The sequence below is a fragment of the Plecotus auritus genome (genome assembly GCF_963455305.1).
Source record: "Plecotus auritus genome assembly, chromosome: 1".
In the NCBI taxonomy this organism is placed as follows: domain Eukaryota; kingdom Metazoa; phylum Chordata; class Mammalia; order Chiroptera; family Vespertilionidae; genus Plecotus; species Plecotus auritus.
In genome coordinates, this window is record NC_137770.1 from 182,555,170 (window position 1) to 182,578,498 (window position 23,329).

General features: G+C 38.6%; 1 protein-coding gene across 3 annotated transcripts in view; it reads right to left on the reverse strand.

The window, feature by feature from the left end:
• Positions 1–23,329, reverse strand: part of SMARCAD1 (SNF2 related chromatin remodeling ATPase with DExD box 1) — a 111,881-nt gene that overhangs the window by 43,111 nt on the left and 45,441 nt on the right. For all 3 annotated transcript variants that reach the window (XM_080682487.1, XM_080682488.1, XM_080682486.1), the window contains exons 7-9: positions 11,344–11,445; positions 9,810–9,891; positions 7,692–8,077 (exon numbers count right to left, since the gene is read on the reverse strand). In XM_080682487.1, the coding sequence (XP_080538613.1) occupies positions 7,692–8,077; positions 9,810–9,891; positions 11,344–11,445 (570 nt within the window). The remainder of the gene's footprint in view (positions 1–7,691; positions 8,078–9,809; positions 9,892–11,343; positions 11,446–23,329) is intronic.

The window sequence follows — 23,329 nt, forward strand, 5'->3', positions numbered from 1 at the left end:
GTGATTCTCATTATCACAATAATATCTCAACCAACAGGAAGAAGGGATCCTTAAAGAACACTTTTCAAAAGTTATCATGTATTTATGCTTACATCCTATTGGAACTTTGCCAAATGACCACAAGGGAGGCTGAAAAATGTAGTCTTAATATATTGTGGTTAATATGACCAGCCATAAATCTGTTTAAAAGCCCTGAGGGAGTTAAAAAAGCGAGAAAAATGGTTTGATCAAAAAAAGTTTCACACAATATGGCAAGAACTGATATTGGGAGAGAAGCAGAAAACAACAAATGGCATATACAACACTTCCAATGCAAAGTATTGTGGATATCTGCAGCTAACATTTTCCAAGAGCTTAGACTTCCCTATGGGTCAGTACCATAACTGTACCCACTTACAGATGAAAACATAGAGAAACAGAGATAATTTGCTTAAGGTTATATAAATTACTAGAAAATGTCAAAACTGGGATCTAAAACCAGGCCATCTAGCTCCACTGTATTATTCACTCACCCCCTGGTAAGCCCTTACAAAACCAGGGGAATAAATGAAAAGACATGCATGAAATTCAGAAACAAGAGATCCAACACAACAGAGACAATAGGATTCCTTAGGTCCGTGGTTGGCAAACTGCAGCTCGCGAGCCACATGTGGCTTTTTGGCCCCTTAAGTGTGGCTCTTCCACAAAATACCACGGCCTGGGAGAGTCTATTTTGAAGAAGTAGCGTTAGAAGAAGTTTAAGTTTAAAAAATTTGGCTCTCAAAAGAAATTTCAATCATTGTACTGTTCATATTTGGCTCTGTTGACTAATGAGTTAGGTTGTCAAGGAAATGAGATCTCAAGGCCACAGCTGATCAGCTTGCCTATAACACAACCAGTCTAATTCAGGGCACGTCGTAAGACACTAAAAGACACTTTCTCAAGAATATGAAACTGATAGGATACCTGAAGTATCTAAAGACTGAAGGTAAACTTAGACAGCTGGGGAGGAGTATAGAGTTGAAGTAGTAAGTACACAGAAAACTAAGCAAACAGAAAAATCAAGGCCACTAACAACTAGAGAAAACAAAACGGAAAGCAAGGAAATAAAGCAATCATGTACTATACTACATGGCTCAGCAATGAAAAGCATTTACATAGTCATAATGTAGATACTAAAAAAAGATCTCTAAGATTACATATTAACTTATATTGGTAGGGTTGGGGAATAGGAATTGGGCATGTGAGGTGAGATAGATAATGAGAAGGGAGCTAATGCTGCATTAATATTATGATGTCTGTTATGTCAGCAGATAAGGCCTGCAACTGAAAAATAAAAAATAGGATTATGTTTTTATGTATTACCTAGAAAAAGTGAAAGAATTTATCTGTAGTATGAAAAATAAGCTGGGGAAGGGCAAAGATATGGATTTCGGGGCAGTACAAGCCTATTTTTTTAACTTGTTAATCTAAATAGATGCATAAGCCCTAATTGGTTTGGCTCAGTGGATAGAGCATTGACCTGTGGACTGAAGGGTCCCAGGTTCGATTCCGGTCAAGGGCATGTACCATGGTTGCGGGCACATCCCCAGTAGGGAGTGTGCAAGAAGCAGCTGAATCGATGTTTCTCTCTCATCGATGTTTCTAACTCGCTATCCCTCTCCTCTCTGTAAAAAAATCAATAAAATATATTTAAAAATAAATTAATAGATGCATAAGCCTGGCTGGCATGGCTCAGTGGTTTAGCGTTGACTTATGAACCAGGAGGTCACTGTTCAATTCCCCGACAGGGAACATACTGGGGTTGTGGGCTCGATCCCCAGTATGGGGTGTAGAGGAGGCAGCTGATCAATGATTCTCTCTCAATATTTGATATTTCGCCCAGGCTGGCATGGTTCAGTGGTTGGGCGTCAACCTATGAACCAGGAGGTCACAGTTTGATTCCCGGTCCCGGGTTTCAGCTCAATCCCCAGTGTGGGGCGTGCAGGAGGCAGCCAATGAATGATTCTCATCACTGATGTTTCTATCTCTCTCTCCATCTCTGAAATCTGTATATACATGTATATACACTGAGTGGCCAGATTATGATCTCTGAACGCATAATAATCTGGCCACTCTGTGTGTGTATGCGTGTGCGTGTGTGTGTATATACACACACGAAGCCCAAATATGAAGTCCGATGCAAGAAGATTCATGCTAGAATGGGCCTTCCTTTCCCTGACTGCCGGCACCGCCTTTCCACTCCAGCCCAGCCCCAGAGCGGCCTCTTTCCGCTCCGGCCCCACCTTCCCACACTGCCCAGAGGCCTTGAGAGACCAGGGGTGGGGCAGAACACCTGCATCGTAGCCATGGCAACGACTCAAGCATCCCACCCGCCCTGGTAGCTCAGCGCCTGTGTATGCAAATTAACTTCCATCTTTGTTGGGTTAATTTGCATATCACTCCTGATTGGCTGGTGGGCATAGCAGAGGTACGGTCAATTTACATGTTTGTCTATTATTAGGTGATATATATATATAAAAATATATATATATTAGAGGCCTGGTGCATGAATTCGTGCATGGGTGGGGTCCGGCCAGCCTGGCCAGGGGGAGGGGACATGGGCAGTTGGCCAGCCTGCTTGCTGGTTAAACTCCTGGTCGAGGGGACAATTTGCATATTAGCCTTTTATTATATAGGATATATACTGAGTGGCCAGATTATTGTGTGCTCTGAGGTCATAACAATCTGGCCACTCAGTGTGTGTGTGTGTGTGTATATGTATATATGTATGGGCCTGGCCAGAGGCCTATCCGCAGCCGGACACAGAACGCTTGCCTTGTCGCCGCAGTGACAAAAAAAAGCATTCTGCCAGGCCGCTCATGCTGCCCACTCTGAGCTGCTGCCCTCCTGGACTGGGGGACTCTGGCGGGGCTGAGAGGACTGGGCACTGCCATATTTGTGACAGAGTGATGGTTAATTTGCATATTGCCCTTTTATTAGAGAGGATATATATATTTGATGTTTCTATCTCTCTCGCTTCTCTGAAATCAATAAAAATATATAAATAATAAAAAATCAAAATACTTTTTAAAAACCCTAATTTTTTTCCTTTTAATTGTTTTTATTACTCAAAAAAACTTCATTTAAAAAAAATTTATTTAGCTTTCTGACTCTGTTTGTGCCTTCAACACTTTCACAATGATTTTCTGCTCCTCAATAAGGAAAGCATGCTTGATCCAGTCATGAACACACTTAGCACACATGGATCCACCATAGGCCCTTTTTTCCTTTTAGACAACCTCATTAGAACTTTAGGTCTCACAACATGAACTCCAAAAAGTCGGCCTGGGCACACACCACATGCAGATTTGGATGCTTTCCCAACCTTCTTGGTATAAAGGTAAATAATTCTATTACCAGGGGTTTGGGACAGCCTAGTGTAGGACAGTCTCTGACAGTATGCTGGACCATGGTGAATGCCTGAAGCCACGGTCTCCAGAAGAGGAAAAAAAAACCTAAAACCCTAGTATTTAATTCCACAATTCCTTCACTAAGTACGTGTGTATGTGGGAGGGAGTTGGGGGGGAAGGTCACTCTTATTATTCTTTTACTATTCTTTGAAGACATAAAGCATTTAACAATCCTGTAAGTTACTTAGCTTCACCAAAAATGTTTTAAGAAACACAAAGTATTCTGTAAATACAGGATCTACTAGTAAATCTAAGTTATTGATGACACAGAAAATATGATCCTATTTACATGTTAAATATAAAAATGTATGTATAAATAGATGAATGCTAAATAATTAAGTGGTGGGTATCTTTGTTAGAATTTTGACTAAATTTGACTTTCTTCCTTGTTCTTGCAAGTACTCTTTCAATTTTAGACAAGGAAAACCAATTATTTTTTTTAAAAATGGTAAAGCTATTTTTCCAGGAAGAAAGAAAACAAGGTAATTGCCATTTGCTGGAAAATTAATTACATGAAAAACATAGTATCAATATGGCCCTGATTACTACCTCTTTGACAAAAACTCAAGTACCAGTCTAAGAATTTTTGTCCTTTCAAAAATAGCCATAAACTGAAGTACCTCATCTTGCCACAGTGTGTCACTCTTACAGCACAAAAACTGTTTTAATTTCTATAGGAAGACGGATATTGTTTACACGTAGATTTGATTCCCCACCTAACAAGTAACAGTCTTGAAAACAGAGTACTAATCTTATTCATTGCTATATATACCTGGCACCAGCCTACAAAGTACTCAGAATAAACTTATAATAAAAAAGTTTATCAAATTCATAAAAATTAAAACAAAGCTGAATATTGTAATCTTGTACAAAAATTACTGAAGCCACTCTATCAGGAAGAGAGCAGTAGGCATTACAATATTTTAAGTGACAAATTCAGACAGAATTTTATATTACTACTGGGAAAACAAAGCAGAAAAAGAAAACCTGTGGTCTGTGGTTTAAGTTTCCAGTAGATCGGAATAGCTCAATGAAGAGCTTAAATAAACTAAAAAATGAACTCAACCTGGGTTGCCTGGTTAACAATCAAGAAGGAAAACTATATTCTGATTTAAATGGTAAGGAGGTAGATGCATAAATGAAGTTTTCAGGCAGAGCTATTCATGAATCAGTTACTCATGAATAAAGTATACAGATGCAATGTATAGACATAATTGCATCTCTAACCCACCTTACACAAGGCTAATAAAAAATTCAGTAAGTAGTTGGTGAACTGATACTATCAAATGTGTGAAATTTGGCAATAAAAATCCCAATTTTACCACATTAACAGTACATGTTTTAAAACTAGTGACATTTTGGCTTGCTGTATTTCCAAAGTTTACATGATTTAATGATGTGACTTCTTATAATAAGCATATACTTGACTGCTATTAAGCTGAAAAATAAGTAAAATGAAAAAGTTATGAAGAAAACTTTGACAAACAATGTTTACGTTCTGATTCAAAGAAAAAAATGAGTATAATGCTGAAAACTTAAACAACCTCATCTAATGCACTGATTTTTTGTTAAAAACCAAAGTTTCCTCATGTAAATTGAGTGTCACTAGTATATCTAGGATCATTTTATTTAATTTTTTAAGTGCAATTCTCTGAAAAGAAAGTCCTAACAATGATGCACAACTTTTCAAATAACTTTTGTTTTAAAAGGCAGTACTAACATAATTTTCACATTCAAATTATTTTTAAAATAAGACAATGAAATACTAATGGTTGCATTTAACCCACCAATGTTATAAAGACTTCAGTTTTAACCAAAATCATAATTAAAATGTAGATGTAATTAATTTGTTGGGTTAGTAGGCATTTTAATGAAATATTAATAAAAGTTAATAAAAATTGCCAAATTCCAAATCCTGAAGACTAAATAAGCTTCAACAATAATGTTAAGAGTTTACTAGACTTTTGCATGCTGTTCTTACTATACAGGGTGGGGCAAAAGTAGGCTTACAGTGGTTCATATGGGAAAATAATGCAATAATTGATAAATAACCATCCAAGAAAAAACTTTCGCATACGCACAACTGTAAACCTACTTTTGCCACACCTTGTATAATGTATTGTAGTTTCCATTAAGTATGCCTGAGTAACATAATTAAAATTTCAACTAATTCTCATAGGAATTTCTTAAAACAGCAGCTATGAAAACAAAGTAAATGTTTTCTTCTTTTGTTTCATTTTGAAGTTGCTCACAATTATACTATTAAACCTCTTTGATTAATAGGGAAGGAGTAATTATACAGCTTTTTACCAAAATATTTGACTTTTTCCTTGATAATTTCAAGATATTAAATTGCTCTACAAACAGTCATATTAAAAATTTTAAAGTAATTGAAAGTATAAACTTACAAGTTCTAAGCCAATTAAAACTCAAAGCTTATATACACTGACTTGCTAATTTTAACTGTTCATTTAAAAAGCATTTTCGTTTTCCTACTTTTTTCAGAAAAGCCCTGAATACTGAACTCAAGTAGCAAATTTACTTTTTAAATGCTACATAAAATAATCAACATTTACATGCATAGCTAGCAAAAAATAGTCTTTGTATTCAACTTTTAGAAAGGGGACAAGGTTTAAGTAGGTAACACACAATCTATAAACTCATGTTAAGACTAATTTAAACTATGCCAATTAATTAGTAGGGGAAATATGCTTTCTACATGTTAAGTTGCTGAATATTTTTAAAAGCATCTGGCACATACAACAGGTTTAATTTACTGTTATTATAAGATATTTGGGCAAGTAGTTACAGTGACTGTTTAAACACACTAGTGCGGATAACTGCATTCCTTATTAAATAAGTTAGAATCCCAACAAGCCTGAGCAACAGAAACCCTGCAATAACACAGGAGACTATTAAAGATGAAAAGAAATTAAAAAAGGAAGAAAAGATGAACAAGAAAGCCCTTCAGCAAATACTTGAACAAATAAATCACTCAGGCAAAACTGAACATGTTTGAAGAGCCTGCTTTGACAGATGTTCTCTGCAAGAGCAAAGGCTTCAGGCAAAACAAATGACTTTTTTTTCTAAAGCTGAGAAATACTAGTCATTTTGTTTCTATATTTTTCATGTATTTTAATTTTTTAAAACATGCTTTTAGAACCATTGTTTAGGAACCCTCCGATAACACCACTTCAAGACATTTGTCAAGGGAACTTACGCTCATATGTTTGTCACAAGTATAAAATTAATCACAAAAGCAACTTCTCCCTAAGTTAGCGAATAAAAACTTCATGAACATTTATAAAGCATCAAGAGTCAGTTTATCTTCTAAAGCTGTAAAAAATAATCCATACTGCTTTCACGGCAGGGCCTATACACAATTCATACTATAAAGTCCACATTCTCACAAAAGTTGAAGCAACATTTAAAAAGACAGGAGTATGAATAAGATTTGCTGATTGATAGTTCACATTTATGAAACTCAAAATATAAGTATTTTGACTAAAACTTGTTTATAGGAAATCAAATTCCAGAAAATGATCATGCAGAGTGTACTTACCAGTGCTTATGCCTTCCCTTCCCCTAACGCTTGAATTCTAGGCTTCCACACTTTTCTATCTTTCCAATTAAAAACGCTGCAGCCTGCTATACTCCATAAAATGGCCGCGTTGTTTAACCAAGAAAAACATGTTAGAGCTGTCACTTTTAAAAGAAAAAGAAAATAAACAATTGTTTCTTTTGTGGAGAAGCATAAAACACCTAGGCTGGCATTTTGAATTATGGAGCTCCCCTGGATGTTGCTACTGCTCTTCAAGTAGTTGCAGTAAAATTTCTGCCACATTCTTGCTTTCTGCATGGTGTATCAGCAGTTAACAGATCAGAACAGGCTAGCAAACAACTCCTTTCTAAATGTAAGCTCTAATTTCTTCTTCTGCAGTGAAATGAACCAAGTTTCTATGCAAAAGAATGAGTGACAGTATGCCCAGCCAATCAGCTTGGGGTTTTTTTCAGGAAAATCACCCCTTAATTCATTCAAAATTAGGTCATATGACACTATTTGAAATACTATTGGCTTACAATGAAAGTAATGTTTGCCTCTACAGAGGATAAGGCCACCCATCTATGCTTCCCTGGGCTGAAGACACATTGAGTATAAACGGTACTGTGAATTAAACACACACACACACACACACACACACACACACACACACACACACAACACACACACACTCACGGAGATAAAGAATGTAGCCTTACCAGAGCTTCCCAACTATTAAAGGGCCGGAGTTCTGTTATCTTCTGAGCCTTTTTCTGAGAACACTGAGGAATCAAAGTAAGTTCAGCAATTGAAGCATCTTGAAGGAAGTGAAGAATTTTACCTTTATAGCCATCCTCCATCACTTCTTCACCACTACTATAGTCCTCATCTAGTGAACTACCTGCATCAGAACCTGAATCATATTCAGAGTCTTCAGTAACTCTCTTTGGATTAAATACATTTTTTTTACGTTTCTTGTTAAAACCATTTTGTGCTTTCATGGCATATTTCTGTTTTAGTTTTGCTTTAGCTATACTTTTAGGATAATTTTGACTTCTTGAAGAAACTTCTTTTCCATTTGGAAACTCACTTTGTGAAGCATATTCTGTGTACAGAGAAAGACAAAAATAACTAAATTACAAAGATATAAAATAAAATGATGTAACACTTCAAATAAGAAAAATATTTAAACATGTGTATTTTCCCTTTAAATATAAAATTCAACTATAAATTATTGTTAAATCTTGATACACACTAAAGAGAAATACTGAATACAATTTGAAGTTATTGAATAAGTTAAAATAATTAGTTTCAAAAACAGGTGATAACTTCTTTTTCAAAGTGTATTAATTATAAATCCCCATTTTCTAACAAAGGTCCTAAAAATATAAATGGCAGCTGCATACCCACATGTCCCAGATGTTACTTTGCAGCCATCCTTATGCCAACACTGATGGGTACAGCAATATCAAGGCTCACCCAAATTAAAACCTTCCATATTATAATTAATTTTTCCCTTACCACCTCTAAGTAGTCTAAGTTTATCATTACTTAGTAAAAAAGTATTTAAATATATTAAAAGGCACCACTGCTTTATCACTGATTAATAATTCTAACCACTAAGTCAACCCTGGCCAGGGCTATAACTTTAAAATTATATTCCAGATTTCTAACATGCCTGTGATTGAAGGTAGAGTTTTAATGTACCAGTAAGAAAATATGTACCAATTAATTTTTACACAAGACTTTATTATTTAGAATGTTTTTGTTTTACCTACTCAAAGAGCTTTTAGACTTACACACTGATTATCATACACCTTCATTCTTGTGCATATATTAAAAAAATAAGCAAGATAAATTGGGTAATTTCTTCACCTTATAACCCATCTCTTTTGAATCAATTTTCTGACTCAGAATTGGTGATATCAGTGGCTTTCTTTACTCCACACAATATCATTCTCTGTGCCAACAAAAGCATTTGTAGTATAGCCATTCTTAAAAGGAATCATTTTCAAAACAAGAAAAACCTAAAGCCAATTATAAAGAGCTAGTATATTTAATTCTTGCTTAAGGATGTTACTAAACTTGAGTGATTCAATTCTTCCCCACTACTTCTCATACACTATTTGGTTCCTAAGATTAGTGTTCCACCAGGGACTTTCTTCTATGCCAGTGAGTCCCATCTTTTAAGTTTCTGATATTGGTACTTTTGACATTCATGCAAGTGCAGGCTAGGACTTCTACATTACAGTGACACCGGCAATCATTAAGATCCATTCAGAGCCGAAACCGGTTTGGCTCAGTGGATAGAGCGTCGGCTTGCGGACTGAAAGGTCCCGGGTTCGATTCCGGTCAAGGGCATGTACCTTGGTTGCAGGCACATCCCCAGTGGGAGGTGTGCAGGAGGCAGCTGATCGATGTTTCTCTCTCATCGATGTTTCTAGCTCTCTATCCCTCTCCCTTCCTCTCTGTGAAATATCAATAAAATATATTAAAAAAAAAAAAAAAAAGATCCATTCAGAGAGCGGTTAAAATGCAAAAAATGTGGGGTTTTTTTATATTCAATAAAACATGATAGTTTACAAGTAGCCATAAATATCGAAGCTATCCAAACAGAAAAATATATTTATTATTTCATTTTACACTATCATAAAGAATAGGCCAAAACATTTGGGAACTGGTCATTTACATTTTTTTTCCATTACTGTTTCTAATATCTTTCACAATCCCATTCTCTAATTACTAGATAATAGATTTACTATTTTCTTATAAACTAAAATAAAGAATATAATGGGAGTACGTACTTTCTATAATAATAACACAGAATGGACAATTACCTTGATCTTCTGCAAACACTCTTAAAGATTCTAAGGCTTCTGTGTACATCCATTCATGTTCCTTGAGTACGTCCCTTAGTTCCTAGAAATAAGTTATGGATGGTTTGTTAAAAAATCTAAAATAAGCAGTTCACAGAAAGCTTTTATGATCTTTAAAAATAAGAAAATCACCTGAAAACGTAATAGAATTCATCTGATTATTTCACACTTGTTTTCATGCTGCTTTACAAATGCTGCCTGTGTATATAATTTCACCTTCACAGATATATAACAGTTGTCAAAGGCTGTGGTCGGCAAACTGTGGCTCACGAGCCACATGCGGCTCTTTGGCCCCTTGAGTGTGGCTCTTCCACAAAATACCACGGCCTGGGCGAGTCTATTTTGAAGTAGTGGCATTAGAAGAAGTTTAAAAAATTTGGCTCTCAAAAGAAATTTCAATCGTTGTACTGTTGATATTTGGCTCTGTTGACTAATGAGTTTGCTGACCACTGGTCAAAGGGAAGGAAGTTTGACTTCTTTTGCATTTTTATTTTCCCAATGAAATACTCTGAAGATTAGAGGATTAAAAAGTGTTTGCTCAATTAAATTTCTATATATATCTGGGCTTTTACAAACTGTAAATTTCAAAACATATAGTTCCAACATATGTAAAAAAGCAGTATAACAACAAGATTGTGCTTTCAGCTCATCAGAATTAGCAGATGTACTACTTGTACATATGCCTGAAAAAATCAAATGCAAGTATTCTAAATGTTAAACAAATAATGTGCTTCCATATACAATCACATGATTAAACTGTGGTCCTATTAGCACCAGCATGCTTGGTATGGGTCTTTAATGACTCAAACTATTTTCACTATCTGGCAAATAGAACAAAGCTTACAGAATATTAACAGAATAAAATGCAGTATTACACTTTAAAATTCTTTTTTTGTTGTTGTTAATCCTCACTTGAGGATATTTTTCCCATTGCTTTTCAGAAAGAGTGGAAGGGGGGGGGGGGAAGGGGAGAGAAACATTAATGTGAAAGGCACATCCACTGGTTGGTTGCCTCCTGCATGAGCCCCAATCAGGGCTGGGGAGTGAACTCACAACTGAGGCATGTATGCTTGACTAGGAACTGAACCCAAAACCCTTTGGTGTGAGGGCCAACATTCTAACCACTGAGTCACCCTGGCCAGGGCTACAACTTTAAAATTTTTTATGAGAAATTTAAAAAAATAGAACAGGAAAAAAAGGTAAAACAGCTGACTTGGGGTTATAGATTGCTTTCTAGATAATTTACATTTTATACATAAGTTCACAATTGTTACTACAGTTATATTTGTTATGATTATGGTTATAATGCTGATACTATAGTTCACAAATATGGTAAATAAACAATGTAAAGAATTAACAAGCCATATAAAGATATTATAAAGAAAAATATTTAATTAGAAAAATGTAAAACTCATCCAAAGCTTTTATATCTCAAACACTACTTTGTAATACAAACACTTAGTACACGCTGATTAAATTTCAGTACATTACTCACCTTTCTACCCAAATGGGGAAATTCCTTTTGCAATTTCAATACAATACTTTCCTGCTTTTCCCAAATATTTCTAGATTCTGCAGACTCATTTGATTCCTCTCCCTAATGAGGAGAAAAAGAGAACCAATTTAAGAGATTATCAATAACCAGAGGCTAAAGATAAATTACATTTGTATTTTGACTTGATTTGGAAGTTACCACATTCAATCTGAAGAATCCAAAAATGTTTCATTTTGTTCACATGAAAATTGATAAATTTTTGTGTTTAAGGATAAAAAAAAACATTGCTGGTTTAAGATCTCTGAAAGCCCTTGATTGCATATGCAACAATTGACAACTCACACTTCATTCATACAGTGGTCAAAATGAGATAAATCTGCTAAAAAAGAAAAAAACTAGAATGTTTCTCAAATTAACCTGAAATAATTCAGGTATAATGAAGTCTCTCCAAGTTATTGGAAAAAGAAAAATATCTCATCTGTGTTCAGTTTCATACCTCCAATTTCAAATACTGAGAGGAAAAAAGACATTTACTTTTACTTCAGTCTTGATTCATAAAATGGCTTAAATATAAATTGCTCAGACAGAACATAAAAGTGACACAATGGCCCTAACTGGTTTGGCTCAGTATATAGTGTCGGCCTGCGGACCAAATTCCCAGGTTCGATTCTGGTCAAGGGCACATGCTCAGGGTTGCAGGCTCAATCCCCAGTAGGGGGCATGCAGGAGGCAGCCAATCAGTGATTCTCTCTCATCATTGATCTTTCTCTCTCTCTCTCCGTCTCCCTTCCTCTCTAAAATCAATAAAAATGTATTTTTTTTTTAAAGTGACACAATGATTAAAAAAAAAAAAAAAAAAAGACAAAAAATTTATGTGGGCCCTGGTCAGATAGCTCAGCTGGTTAGAGCATCATCCCAATATGCCAAGGTTGCAGGTTTGGTCCCCAGTCAGGGCACATAAAAGAATCAACCAGGCTTGGCCAGCATGTGCAGTGGTTGAGCATTGGCCTATGAACTGGGAGGTCATGGCTGGATTCCCGGTCAGGACACATGCCCAGATTGCTGGCTCGACCCCCAGTAGAGGGCGCGTGCAGGAGGCAGCCGATGGATGATTCTTATCATTGATGTTTCTATCTCCTCTCCCTCTCCCTTCCTCTCTGAAATCAATAAAAATATATTTAAAAAAAAGAGTCAAACAATGGATGCATAAATAAGTGGAACAAATTGATATTTCTCAAAAAAAATCAATTAAAAAAACCTATGTAAAACTAAACAAAATATAAATTAAACATCAATCTGGGAATTCCAATTATGGTTACTCATATGTACAATCTGTTTCCTCTTTCTGTGTCACCTAATATCACTTGAAGAAACTGGTTAAAAATTCCGTATTTAAACAAAAAAGATTCCTTAGGTTTATTTCAGTCAATCCAAAAGCATTTATCTGTCTACTCTGCTTAGATCTGTACTACATGCTATACAAACAAGATAAAAAAAAATACAGTCTCATCCTTTATCTTCTGTTTCCTTTCTTATCCAACAAATTAATGCTATATTTTTTTCTGTCACTACCTAAGATAAATTGTGATACCTTACTTTCACACAGGAAGATGAGGTTCCACAGGAGGGAGACAAATAAAATGTTGTATATAATGTATGTATAGTACCTGGATATTTAAAATTGAAAAGAAAGTTTCAGGAACCACTTAAAAAATGCTATGGAAGTTTGGAGCAGGAAAAAAACTGCACATGTTTTATAATAGAAAGTAGCTTAATTGGGCTAAAGCACAGAGGCCATGGATAGGCTAACGGCTGAAAACTAAAACCAAAACTATTATTGAATAAGGCTTGAAGTGCCAAACTGAGGTCATTTATCAAAAAGCAATAGGATTTTGAGCAGGAGAATAATAAAACACTAATATTCGGAGAAAGCATTTCAAAGCCCTCAAAAATTCATACTGCCACACTTATTTTATAACTAATGACACTGAAACTCCAAGAACAAGCCTTTTAGAGGTCACAGATGGATAATAACCAGCAATAGAAACTTAGGTGTCTAACCAGGTAAATACATAGAGACAAAGAGCAGAGTGGTGGCTGCCAGGGGCTGGGGGGAGAAGAGAAACTGTTTAAAAGGTATGACATGCAATTATGGGGTGATAAAATGTTTTGGAACTAGACAGGAGGGGTAGCTGCAACAATATTGTGAACATACTAAATGCCACTGAATTGTTCATTCTAAAATGGCTAACTTCTTACTATGAATTTTACCTCAATAAAAAATGGTTAAAATACTTGGAAAATTGTAAACATCTTTTGGGAATCAAATATATGATAGCACAAATTAAAATACTCAGCAGAGAGTGTTCCTATCATTTGCTATTTGCTCTCAGATCCATGCTTCTGCCAGCCCTGCTAATCCCTGAGACTGAAAATTCCTATGCACTCCAGAGGTTACAACAGAGCTTTATAAATGCCAGGTGATTGGTGCTTGGGCCCAAATCTGTCTCTGTGGGTCGAGTGGTTATGAGTCAGTCCTGTAGTTATTTTTCTGGTTCCAGAATGAAAAGCTGGAACAGACATATTTGGCACTGGCAGAAACCCTGTATTAGCTCCTTGACCCATGAGTAAGGGCCATTATTTCAGTCAATACCAAATCCAAGTCCCCAGTTTAGCCAGCAGCAGCAGCACCACCACCACCACCACCACCACCACCACCACCACCACCACCACCATTGTTCCTGAAGGAACTGCAGAGAATGACATCACCGTCCCATCCCAATGCAATGTGCCTCCGTGGCCTATGCAAAAGCTGGATGGGTCTTGGAAAATTATTTTGGGTGAACATAAACAAGTGATGACCCCAATTGCAAGCTGCTATATCAGATGTAGTACTTTTAATGGAGCAGATCAATATAACTATGCAGTTATCAATCTGGCAGATGCTTTTCTCTCCCCTATCCCAATGAGAAAGGGCAAGTAGAAGCAATTTGTTTTTACCTAAGCAAGTCAGTGATAGATACACCTTCCCTGGCTTCAGGGTTTTGGTTACTCTCCTGCTCTCTTTCATAATAAAGTACTCAAGGACTCTGACTGTTTTCCACAGTCCACAGAACATAACTTTGTTCCTCTACACTAAAGATATCATATTGACTGGACTTGATAAGCAGGAAGCAATGGTGCTTTAGATGGCCTTAGGAAGATACATACACCTCAGAGTGGGAAATAACCACCCTCAAATTCTGGGGCCCACCACTTTCAAGATTTTTATGGAGTGTGTTGCATATTCCACTCTTAAAACAAAAAGAAGGGACAACACTTGGTTGGCCTCTGGATATTGGAGGCAAGGTATACTTCACTGCAGTGTGTGCTGCTCTGCTCTTTACGAAATAGCCCTTAACATTGTCAGTTATGAATAGGGCACAGATTAAGAGAAGGCTCTCTAGTAGGTCAAGGGTGCAGTACAATGTGCTCTGCCACTTAGGGTTCATGACTATTGAGCACATGCAATGATTCTTAAAGAATGTGGATTAATAAGGATGCTGCATGACGTCTCTGGCAAGTCCTAATAGAAAAATCCCAGCACAGACCCACATGGTTTTGAAGCAAGGTCAGATCTGCTTCTGCCGATAACTACTGTTCTGCTATAACTTGTATGCATTTCCAAAAATTACTATGCTGTGCAAAATCATGAAAATAAAAACTACAGTGTTAAAAATGGCATGATAAATCTGAACTGAAATTTTCTTGGGGGTGTTAGCACTGGAAGGTCTGGTTGCAGATATGACTTATTGTGAAGTGGTTGTGGGGGGGGTGGTGGTATCTGAAAATGAACAGAAAGTTGCACCAGCTATAGAAGGGCATGACACATTGTATTTCTGTTCTCTCTCCTATACTGGCTGAAACTATAAATAGTGAATTAAAAAACAAATAATAAAGTAAATAAATCTATGGAGCTTTGTTAGCTTCATCCTTTCATACTGAAGTTGCCTGTATGATTCCAAATTCAACTGGATGCCATGCAACACGACTCTCCTATTACACTCAGCAGCAAGCCATTACCTTCACACAAGTCTGTTTTCAACAACACTTAAAAGACCTGGTAACTTGATGTGTTACACTGTCCCAGTGAAGCCTTTAGGTTTTCATCATCTTCTTCACCTTTTGCATCTACATAGCCATCAGGTGCAACCTATTTCAAGTCTTCTATGGCTAGATCAGGATTGGGACCCTTGAAACTTTTAACATCTGAATTTTCTACCTCCTCAAAGCCAACCTGTTTTCCTATGTCAACACACTTGTTTTGAATTTTAAAAATTTATCTGAAGAATCACAAATTAAGGAGAACTTTCCCCCATACTTAATGTAACACTCCATTGTATCACTACAGGCTTCTATAATGGTAGCAATGCCTTCCTGATGTTAAATCTCTTCCAAATTTTATAACCATATCTGCATTCTCACCTTCAGTAACAGCAAATAGCATTTTAAATGCTCACTTCAAATAATAAGCCATAAATGCTGCTATCATATTTTTATCAAGAGGCTATAACAGAGAGCTATTTTTTTGGAGGCAGAAAGAAAAAGAAAAAAAAAAACTTTTGGTTCAGTCAGCTTTTGTAGCAGGATAGACTTGATAAACTAAGAATTTTCAAATATAATTTTTTTTCATTTTGGAGTTTTGCTTTTATTTTTGTAATTATCCTTTTTATAACAGGGAAGAGTTAAGTAAAAATATCAAGGCAGATTTGGGCACTCCACCTGTAGTAAACTCTAAGGCTGACTTTAACTATTTCTTTTAAAAGGCTCATTTTGGTAAGTGACAAACTACTACTGATTTCATCAGTTCCAAGTCTCTACCAGGCACTGGTACCAAACATCACTGTAATGCTATCTTTCCAAGTCTTAAATCCTAGAGTATGTTTTCTGTCTTTCAGATATGGGTCCTTTGAAGCATGCATGCATAACAGATACCTGTTTCATTAAATTGAGCACTTAATTCAATGAATAGTCAGCCGCCTTCTTCAGTTTACTTCTGAATCACCATTGGAAAATTATTTTGCAGCTTTCCCATCTGCACTCATGGCTTTGTGTGATAGTTGATGGCTTATGAATTTTTTAAAACAATATGTTTTTATTGATTTCAGAGAGAGGAAGGTAGAGGGAGAGAGAGGTAGAAACATCAGCGATGAGAGAGAATCATTCCTTAGCTGCCTCCTACACGACCCCCAACTGGGGATTGAGCCCGAAAGAAACCCAGGCATTTCTGACCAGGAATCAAACTGTGGCCTCCTGGTTCACAAGTCGACACTAAACCACTGAACCACACCAGCAAGGCAATGGGCTTATGAATTTGTAGCATTGTTTGAAACTACTAACACAACCACTATTGGAGCTACTTCTGCAGGATACAGTGATTTCCATTTAAGGTCTTTGTATATAAAGATACATGTGAAAAAGGTTGTCTCTGATTTTTTTCACTCTTTGGTCTTTAATCCAAATGCTGAACAAGCTTTCATTTTCTTCTATTTTTTAAATTTTATTTTTTAATCTTATATGGGTTATATTAGTTTTAGTTATACAATATAGTGATTTGACATTTTTATACCTTACAATGGGATTAGCCCACTAATTCCAGTAATCATTTGACACCACATAAACTTATAATACTAGAGGCCTGGTGCACAAAATTCGTGCCCTGGGGGGGGAGGGTTGTCTCTCAGCCCAGCCTGCACTCTCTCCAATCTGGGATCCCTCTCACAATCCAGGACTGCTGGCTCCCAACTGCTCGCCTGCCTGCCTGCCTTCCTGATTGCCCCTAACCGCTTCTGCCTGCCAGCCTGATCAACACCTAACTGGTCCCGTGCCGGCCCAATTGCCCCTAACTGCCCTCCCCTGCCAGCCTGGTCACCCCCACTGTCCTTCCCTGCAGGCCTGGTTGCCCCCCGACTGCCCTCCCCTGCCGGCCCAGTCACCCCTAACTGCCCTCCCCTGCCGGCCCGGTCACCCCTAACTGCTCTCCCTTGCTGGCCTGGTCCCTCCCAACTGTCCTCCCCTGCTGGCCTGGTCCCTCCCAACTGCCCTCCCCTGCTGGCCTGATGGCTCACAACTGCCCTACCCTGCCAGCCATCATGTGCCCACATGGGGGCAGTCATCTTTGACCACATGGGGGCGGCCATCTTGTGTATTGGAGTGATGGTCAATTTGTATGTTACCTCTTTATTATATAGGATTATTGACTATATTCCCTTTTCCCCATTCACCCATCCTCACTCACACCCACTCCCCACCCTTCTGGTAACCATCCCTTTTGGACTGTTCCTATGAGTCTGTTTTTTGTTATGTTTTGCTTTTTAGATTCCACATATAAGTGAAATCATTTGTCTTTCTCTGCTTGACTTATTTCACTTAGCATAATACCCTCATCCATGTTGTCACAAATGACAAGGTTTCATTCTTTTTTATTGCTGTGTGATATTCCATTGTATACCACACCTTTATCCATTCATGCATTAATAGATATCTAGGTTGCTTCCATACCTTGGATACTGTAAATAATGCCTCAATGAACATAGGAGTGCATGTATCTTTTCAAATTCATGTGTTTTTTTTCTTCCGATAAATACCCAGAAGTGGAATTTCTGGATCATATGATATAACCATTTTTTAGTAAACTCTATAGGGAATTTCTTTATACCTGTTCTTATTGACTTCACAGTATTTGAAGATGGTCCAGTCTTATACTTTATTTTTGTGACAATGTGGATTCCTTTATACCTACTGGTCAGGATATATCACATGTTCTCATTTCTTTCCAAATGTTTGTTTCAAGCTTCTCCTCCATACTTAAAACTTGCCTTTTGTATGCACAGCTTGGTATTTTTGAACCAGAATGCTCAGATATGTTAAGGATGTTGAGTGACTGCTTTTCTCAAATGGTGATATTCACAAATGTGAAACGATAGTAAAACACAACTTTGTGGGGTAGCAAATACAGTGAAATGAGGCAGCTAGTAGATGTTTTGAGGTGTCATGTGTTTTGTGTATTCCCATGTAGTCCAGTTCAGCTTGATATAGTTTTCTGCATTCACCTGATATCTATCATGAACAAAAGTGTAAAATTCTTGGGAATGCTCAAACTGTTCTCTTAACATATTTACTGCATTGGAACAATTCACATTTAAAAAATAGAATGAACTGATCTCTCTCTGTGAAACATTTGTTGGCTTCATAGAGGGTGGGAGCAGAATGGTTGACCATGGGACATCAACTGACCAAGAGACTTGATCTGGTATGTGATTTGGATATCTGATCCACCAAGCCTAACTCTGAGCATGAGCAGCAGCAAGTGGAAATTGTGTATTTGAGACTGGACTTGAGGTACAAATAAGTTGCAAGTAAATAAGGTTATTTAGTCTCAGACTCAGCCAGTATGTATAGCACTTTGGGGAACTCTTTTTTTTTAATTGAATTTATTGGGGTGACATTGGTTAATAAAATTATATAGATTTCAGGTATGTGGGAAATTATTTCTGATCAGACTAAGTGAGGAGAATATTATATTGTATATTACCTCTTTATTATATAGAAACTGGTTTTCAAAGGATTTACATAATTGTTAGAAGAAGCTAAAAGTGAAGTGAACAACTATATATATATATAATCCTATTTAAGAGACAAGCCCTGTCCACAACTTAGGGCAGTGCACCTTGTTGTCCATTTTATATAGAAAGAGATGGCAAGAGCTACAGATCAATGATATATCATGGCCAGTAGCGAAGGAAAAGAACAAGAATGAAAGACTAGTGACCAGAAGTCTGGGGGAAGAGGTGCACTGCTAAACTTTTCAGGTTTTCTGAAAACAGAATGCAAAGCAAACAGTGTTCCATGTGAATGTTCTGCAAAGGGCATGTATTGTAAAGCAGATTTCAAAAAATCAGGTAGACAGATGATCTATTCTGTGAACACCAATAAGATCTTAGCCTTTTGGATGCTTGCTCAATGATTCTATATAACAGATGGCCACTGCAATAGGAATTAAAGCTGTATATACAGATCAACAAGATGAAACTTTCCCACATCAATATTTATCTGGCTATTGCTACTACTAAGTATTCAACCTGGGAAGAGCAGAGGCCAACAATGAGTTCCCATGATAGCACCATTCCTTGAGCGATTCAGCCAGTGGTTGGTGGGAAGTTGATTACTTCGAACCTCTTTCATCATGGAAGAGATTGTAACAGAAACTTGTGTGAATTTACCTTCCCTATACATCTGCTTCTGATAACCCAATTATGGGTTGAATTGTGTCCCTCCAAAATTCATGTTGAATTTTGTATCTCAGTACCTCTGAATGTGTCCTTATATGGAGATAGGGTCTTTCCTGAGATAATCAAATAAAACCAAGGTCAGCCGAAACCGGTTTGGCTCAGTGGATAGAGCGTCGGCCTGCGGACTGGAGGGTCCCGGGTTCGATTCCGGTCAAGGGCATGTACCTTGGTTGCGGGCACATCCCCAGTGGGAGGTGTGCAGGAGGCAGCTGATCGATGTTTCTCTCTCATCGATGTTTCTAGCTCTCTATCCCTCTCCCTTCCTCTCTGTAAAATATCAATAAAATATGTTTTAAAAAAATAAATAAATAAATAAATAAAATAAAAATAAAACCAAGGTCATTAAAGGGAGTCCTAATATAATGACTGGTGTCCTTATAAAAACGGGAAATTTGGAGAAAGACACGCACACAGGGAGCATGCATTCTGAAGATGAAGACAGAAATCTACAAGCCAAGAAACATTAAAATTGCCAGCAAACCATCAGAATCCAGGAGAGAGGGATGGGACAGCCCTCAGAAGGAATCAACCCTTCTGACAGTTTATCTTGGACTTTGAGCTTCCAGAACTGTGAGACAACATATTTCTGTTGTTTAAGCTACCCAGTTTGTGGAACTTTATTTTGGCAGCCCCAGAGAATTAATACATCTTATACAGATACTAGAGGCCCAGTGCACGAAATTCGTGCACGTGTGTGTGTGTGTGAGTGTGTGTGTGTGTGTGTCCCTCAGCCCAGCCTGCACCCTCTCCAATCTGGGATTCCTCTCACAATCCAGGTCAGCTGGCTCCCAACCACTCGCCTGCCTACCTGCCTGACTGCCCCTAACTGCTTCTCCCTGCCAGCCAGATCGACACCTAACTGCTCCCATGCCGGCCCGATTGCCCCTAACTGCCCTCCCCTGCCGGCCTGGTCACCCCTAATTGCCCTCCCCTGCCAGCCTGGTCGTCCCTAACTATCCTCCCCTGTAGGCCTGGTCACCCCCAACTGCCCTCCCCTGCAGGCCTGGTTCCACCCTAACTGCCCTCCCCTGCTGGCCTGGTCACCCCTAACTGCCCTCCCCTGCCAGCCTGGTCACCCCAACTGCCCTCCCCAGCTGGCCATCTTGTGGCGGCCATCTTATGTCCACATGGGGGCAGCCATATTGTGTTAGAGTGACAATCAATCTGCATATTACTCTTTTATTAGATAGTATATAGAAAGCCTCATTCTCAATCATAGTGCACTGTAACACAACAATGCTTCTGACTGGAAGCTAATTTCACTGGAAGAAAGTGCATCAATAGATTCATGCTCAGGAAGTTCACTGATTTTACTATGTGCCTCAACACCTAGAAGCAACTGGCTTACAGATGTAGTATTGTTTAGTGAAAAGTTCAGCATGTGAACTAGTAGATAACACTCTGATATGTAGTTCATCAGGATGTACAAGGAGGGTAAATGTTCTGAATCAGCACATTTGATGGTATTTTCAGATAGCCATTATATGTAGATCTGTAAACTAAAACGTGGGCCTTTGTCTCTCACACTACAGCATTTCCTCATACCTAAAAACCTACTCACAGAATTTTTACTTCCCATTAGTACTAATTCCCAAAAGAAGAATGTTTCTATGTAGGGACATAACGATTGTCCCATTAAATCAGGGTAGAGAAGGCCAACTGGCTATTTTGGTCTTCATATACTACCTAAATCACAGTAAAAGAAAGAGGTTACTGTATTAGTTGTGGTATTTTATTTTTATTACCAAGAATAAATTGTGTTTTCTGAATGAAGACACAGGGAAGATTATATCTGGTTTTACTGGGAGGCCTCTTATTAGTTCTATTCATAAAGTAAGTAAAAGTAAGTAAAAAACTAGAGCAGCCATGACTGGTGTGGTTCAGTTGGTTGAAACGCTGTCCCATGCACCAAAAGGTGGCGGGTTCGATTCCCAGTCAGGGAACATACTTTTTGGGTTTGATCACTGGTTGGGAAGCATGTAGGAGACAAGCAATTGATGTTCTCTCTCATGTCCTTGTGTCTGTCTGTCTGTCTCTTTCCAAAACTCAAAAAAAATTTTTTAAATAAAATAGTGAAAAATTAGAGCAACCCAATAAAAGCATAACCACTATTATTTTAGATAACTAGTTAAGTATCAAAAGTCATCTAGAAGAATTATAAGTAGTTGCCACTGGGCAGCAGGAAATGGTACTGGTGGTGGCAGCAACTGTTTTTCATAAGTATTATATAACCACTAGAGGCCCGGTGCATGAAATTCATGCACAGAGGGAGGGTTCCCTCAGCCCAGCCTGCACCCTCTCCAATTGGAGACATCCCTTTCAAAATCTGGGACTGCTGGCTCCTAACTGGTCACCTGCCTGACTGCCTGACCGCCCCTAAATGCCTCTGCCTGCTAGTCTGATCACCCCTAATTGTCCTCCCCTGCCGGCCTGGTAACCCCAACTGCCCTCCCCTGCCGTCATGATTTCGCCCCTAACTGCCTTCCCCTCACAGACTGGTTGCCCCCAACTGCCCTCCCCTGCCTGCCTGATCTCACCCCCAATGGCCCTCCCCTGCAGGCCTAATCTCACCCCCAACTGCCCTCCTCTGCTGGCCAATTTGGTTCTGATTGGTCGGTTTCTATGCCAGTCAGCGTCAAAAGCTCCGCCTCCTAGGCAGCCTATGGCTCCTAACAGCACCCAGATTTGGTTCTGATTGGTTGGTTTCAATGCCAGTCAGCGTCAAAAGCTCTGCCTGCTAGGCAGCCATCAGCTCCCCACAGCACCGAGATTTGATTCTGATTGGTGGGTTTCTATGAGAGTCAGCATCTAAAGCTCCACCTCCTAGGCAGCCATTGGCTCCCAACAGCACCCACATTTGGTTCTGATTGGTCGGTTTCTAAGCCAGTCAGCGTCAAAAGCTTCTGCCTCTTAGGCAGCCATTGGCTCCTGACAGTACCCACATTTGGTTCTGATTGGTCGTGTCTACGCCAGTCAGCGAGAGAAGCTCTTCCTCCGAGGCAGCCATTAGTTCTTCAAAGCACCCACATTGGGTTCTGATTGGTCGGTTCCTATGCCAATCAATGTCAAAAGCTTCTCCTCCTAGACAGCCATTGGTTCTTCACAGCACCCACATTTGGTTCTGACTGGTTGGTTCCTATGCCAGTCAGCGTCTCTGGGCCTAACAACGGGGCCTGATTAGAAAGGCGGGGCTGCTGCCTGGAGGCAAGGCTGCCGGCCAGACTGGGAGAGAAAGAGAGAGGCAAGTGCTGATCAAAAGCTGCCACAGAGGAGAAACCAAGATGGTGGCATAGGTAAACACCTGAAATTGCTGCCTCGCACAACCACTTCAAAACTACAACAGACAAAACGGACATCATCCAGAACCACAGGAAGGCTAGCTGAGTGGAAATTATACAACCAGAAGGAAAAAGAAAAGCACACTGAGACTCAGAGGAGGTGCAAAAGTAAAGTGCACAGGTACGGAGGCGCGCACGCACGGAAAGAGCTGGCAACTGAGTACATGGTTCTTTTTCAATCAGGAGGGAAACACAAGCTCCCAACTGCTCTGAACTCCAGTCCCGGGCGTGACTCTGGGGACCCAGACTCATATGGGGAGAAAATGGACTGTCTGGCTTTGGGCAGAACTCCAGGGCAGCTTTCTCTCAGAGGTGCTT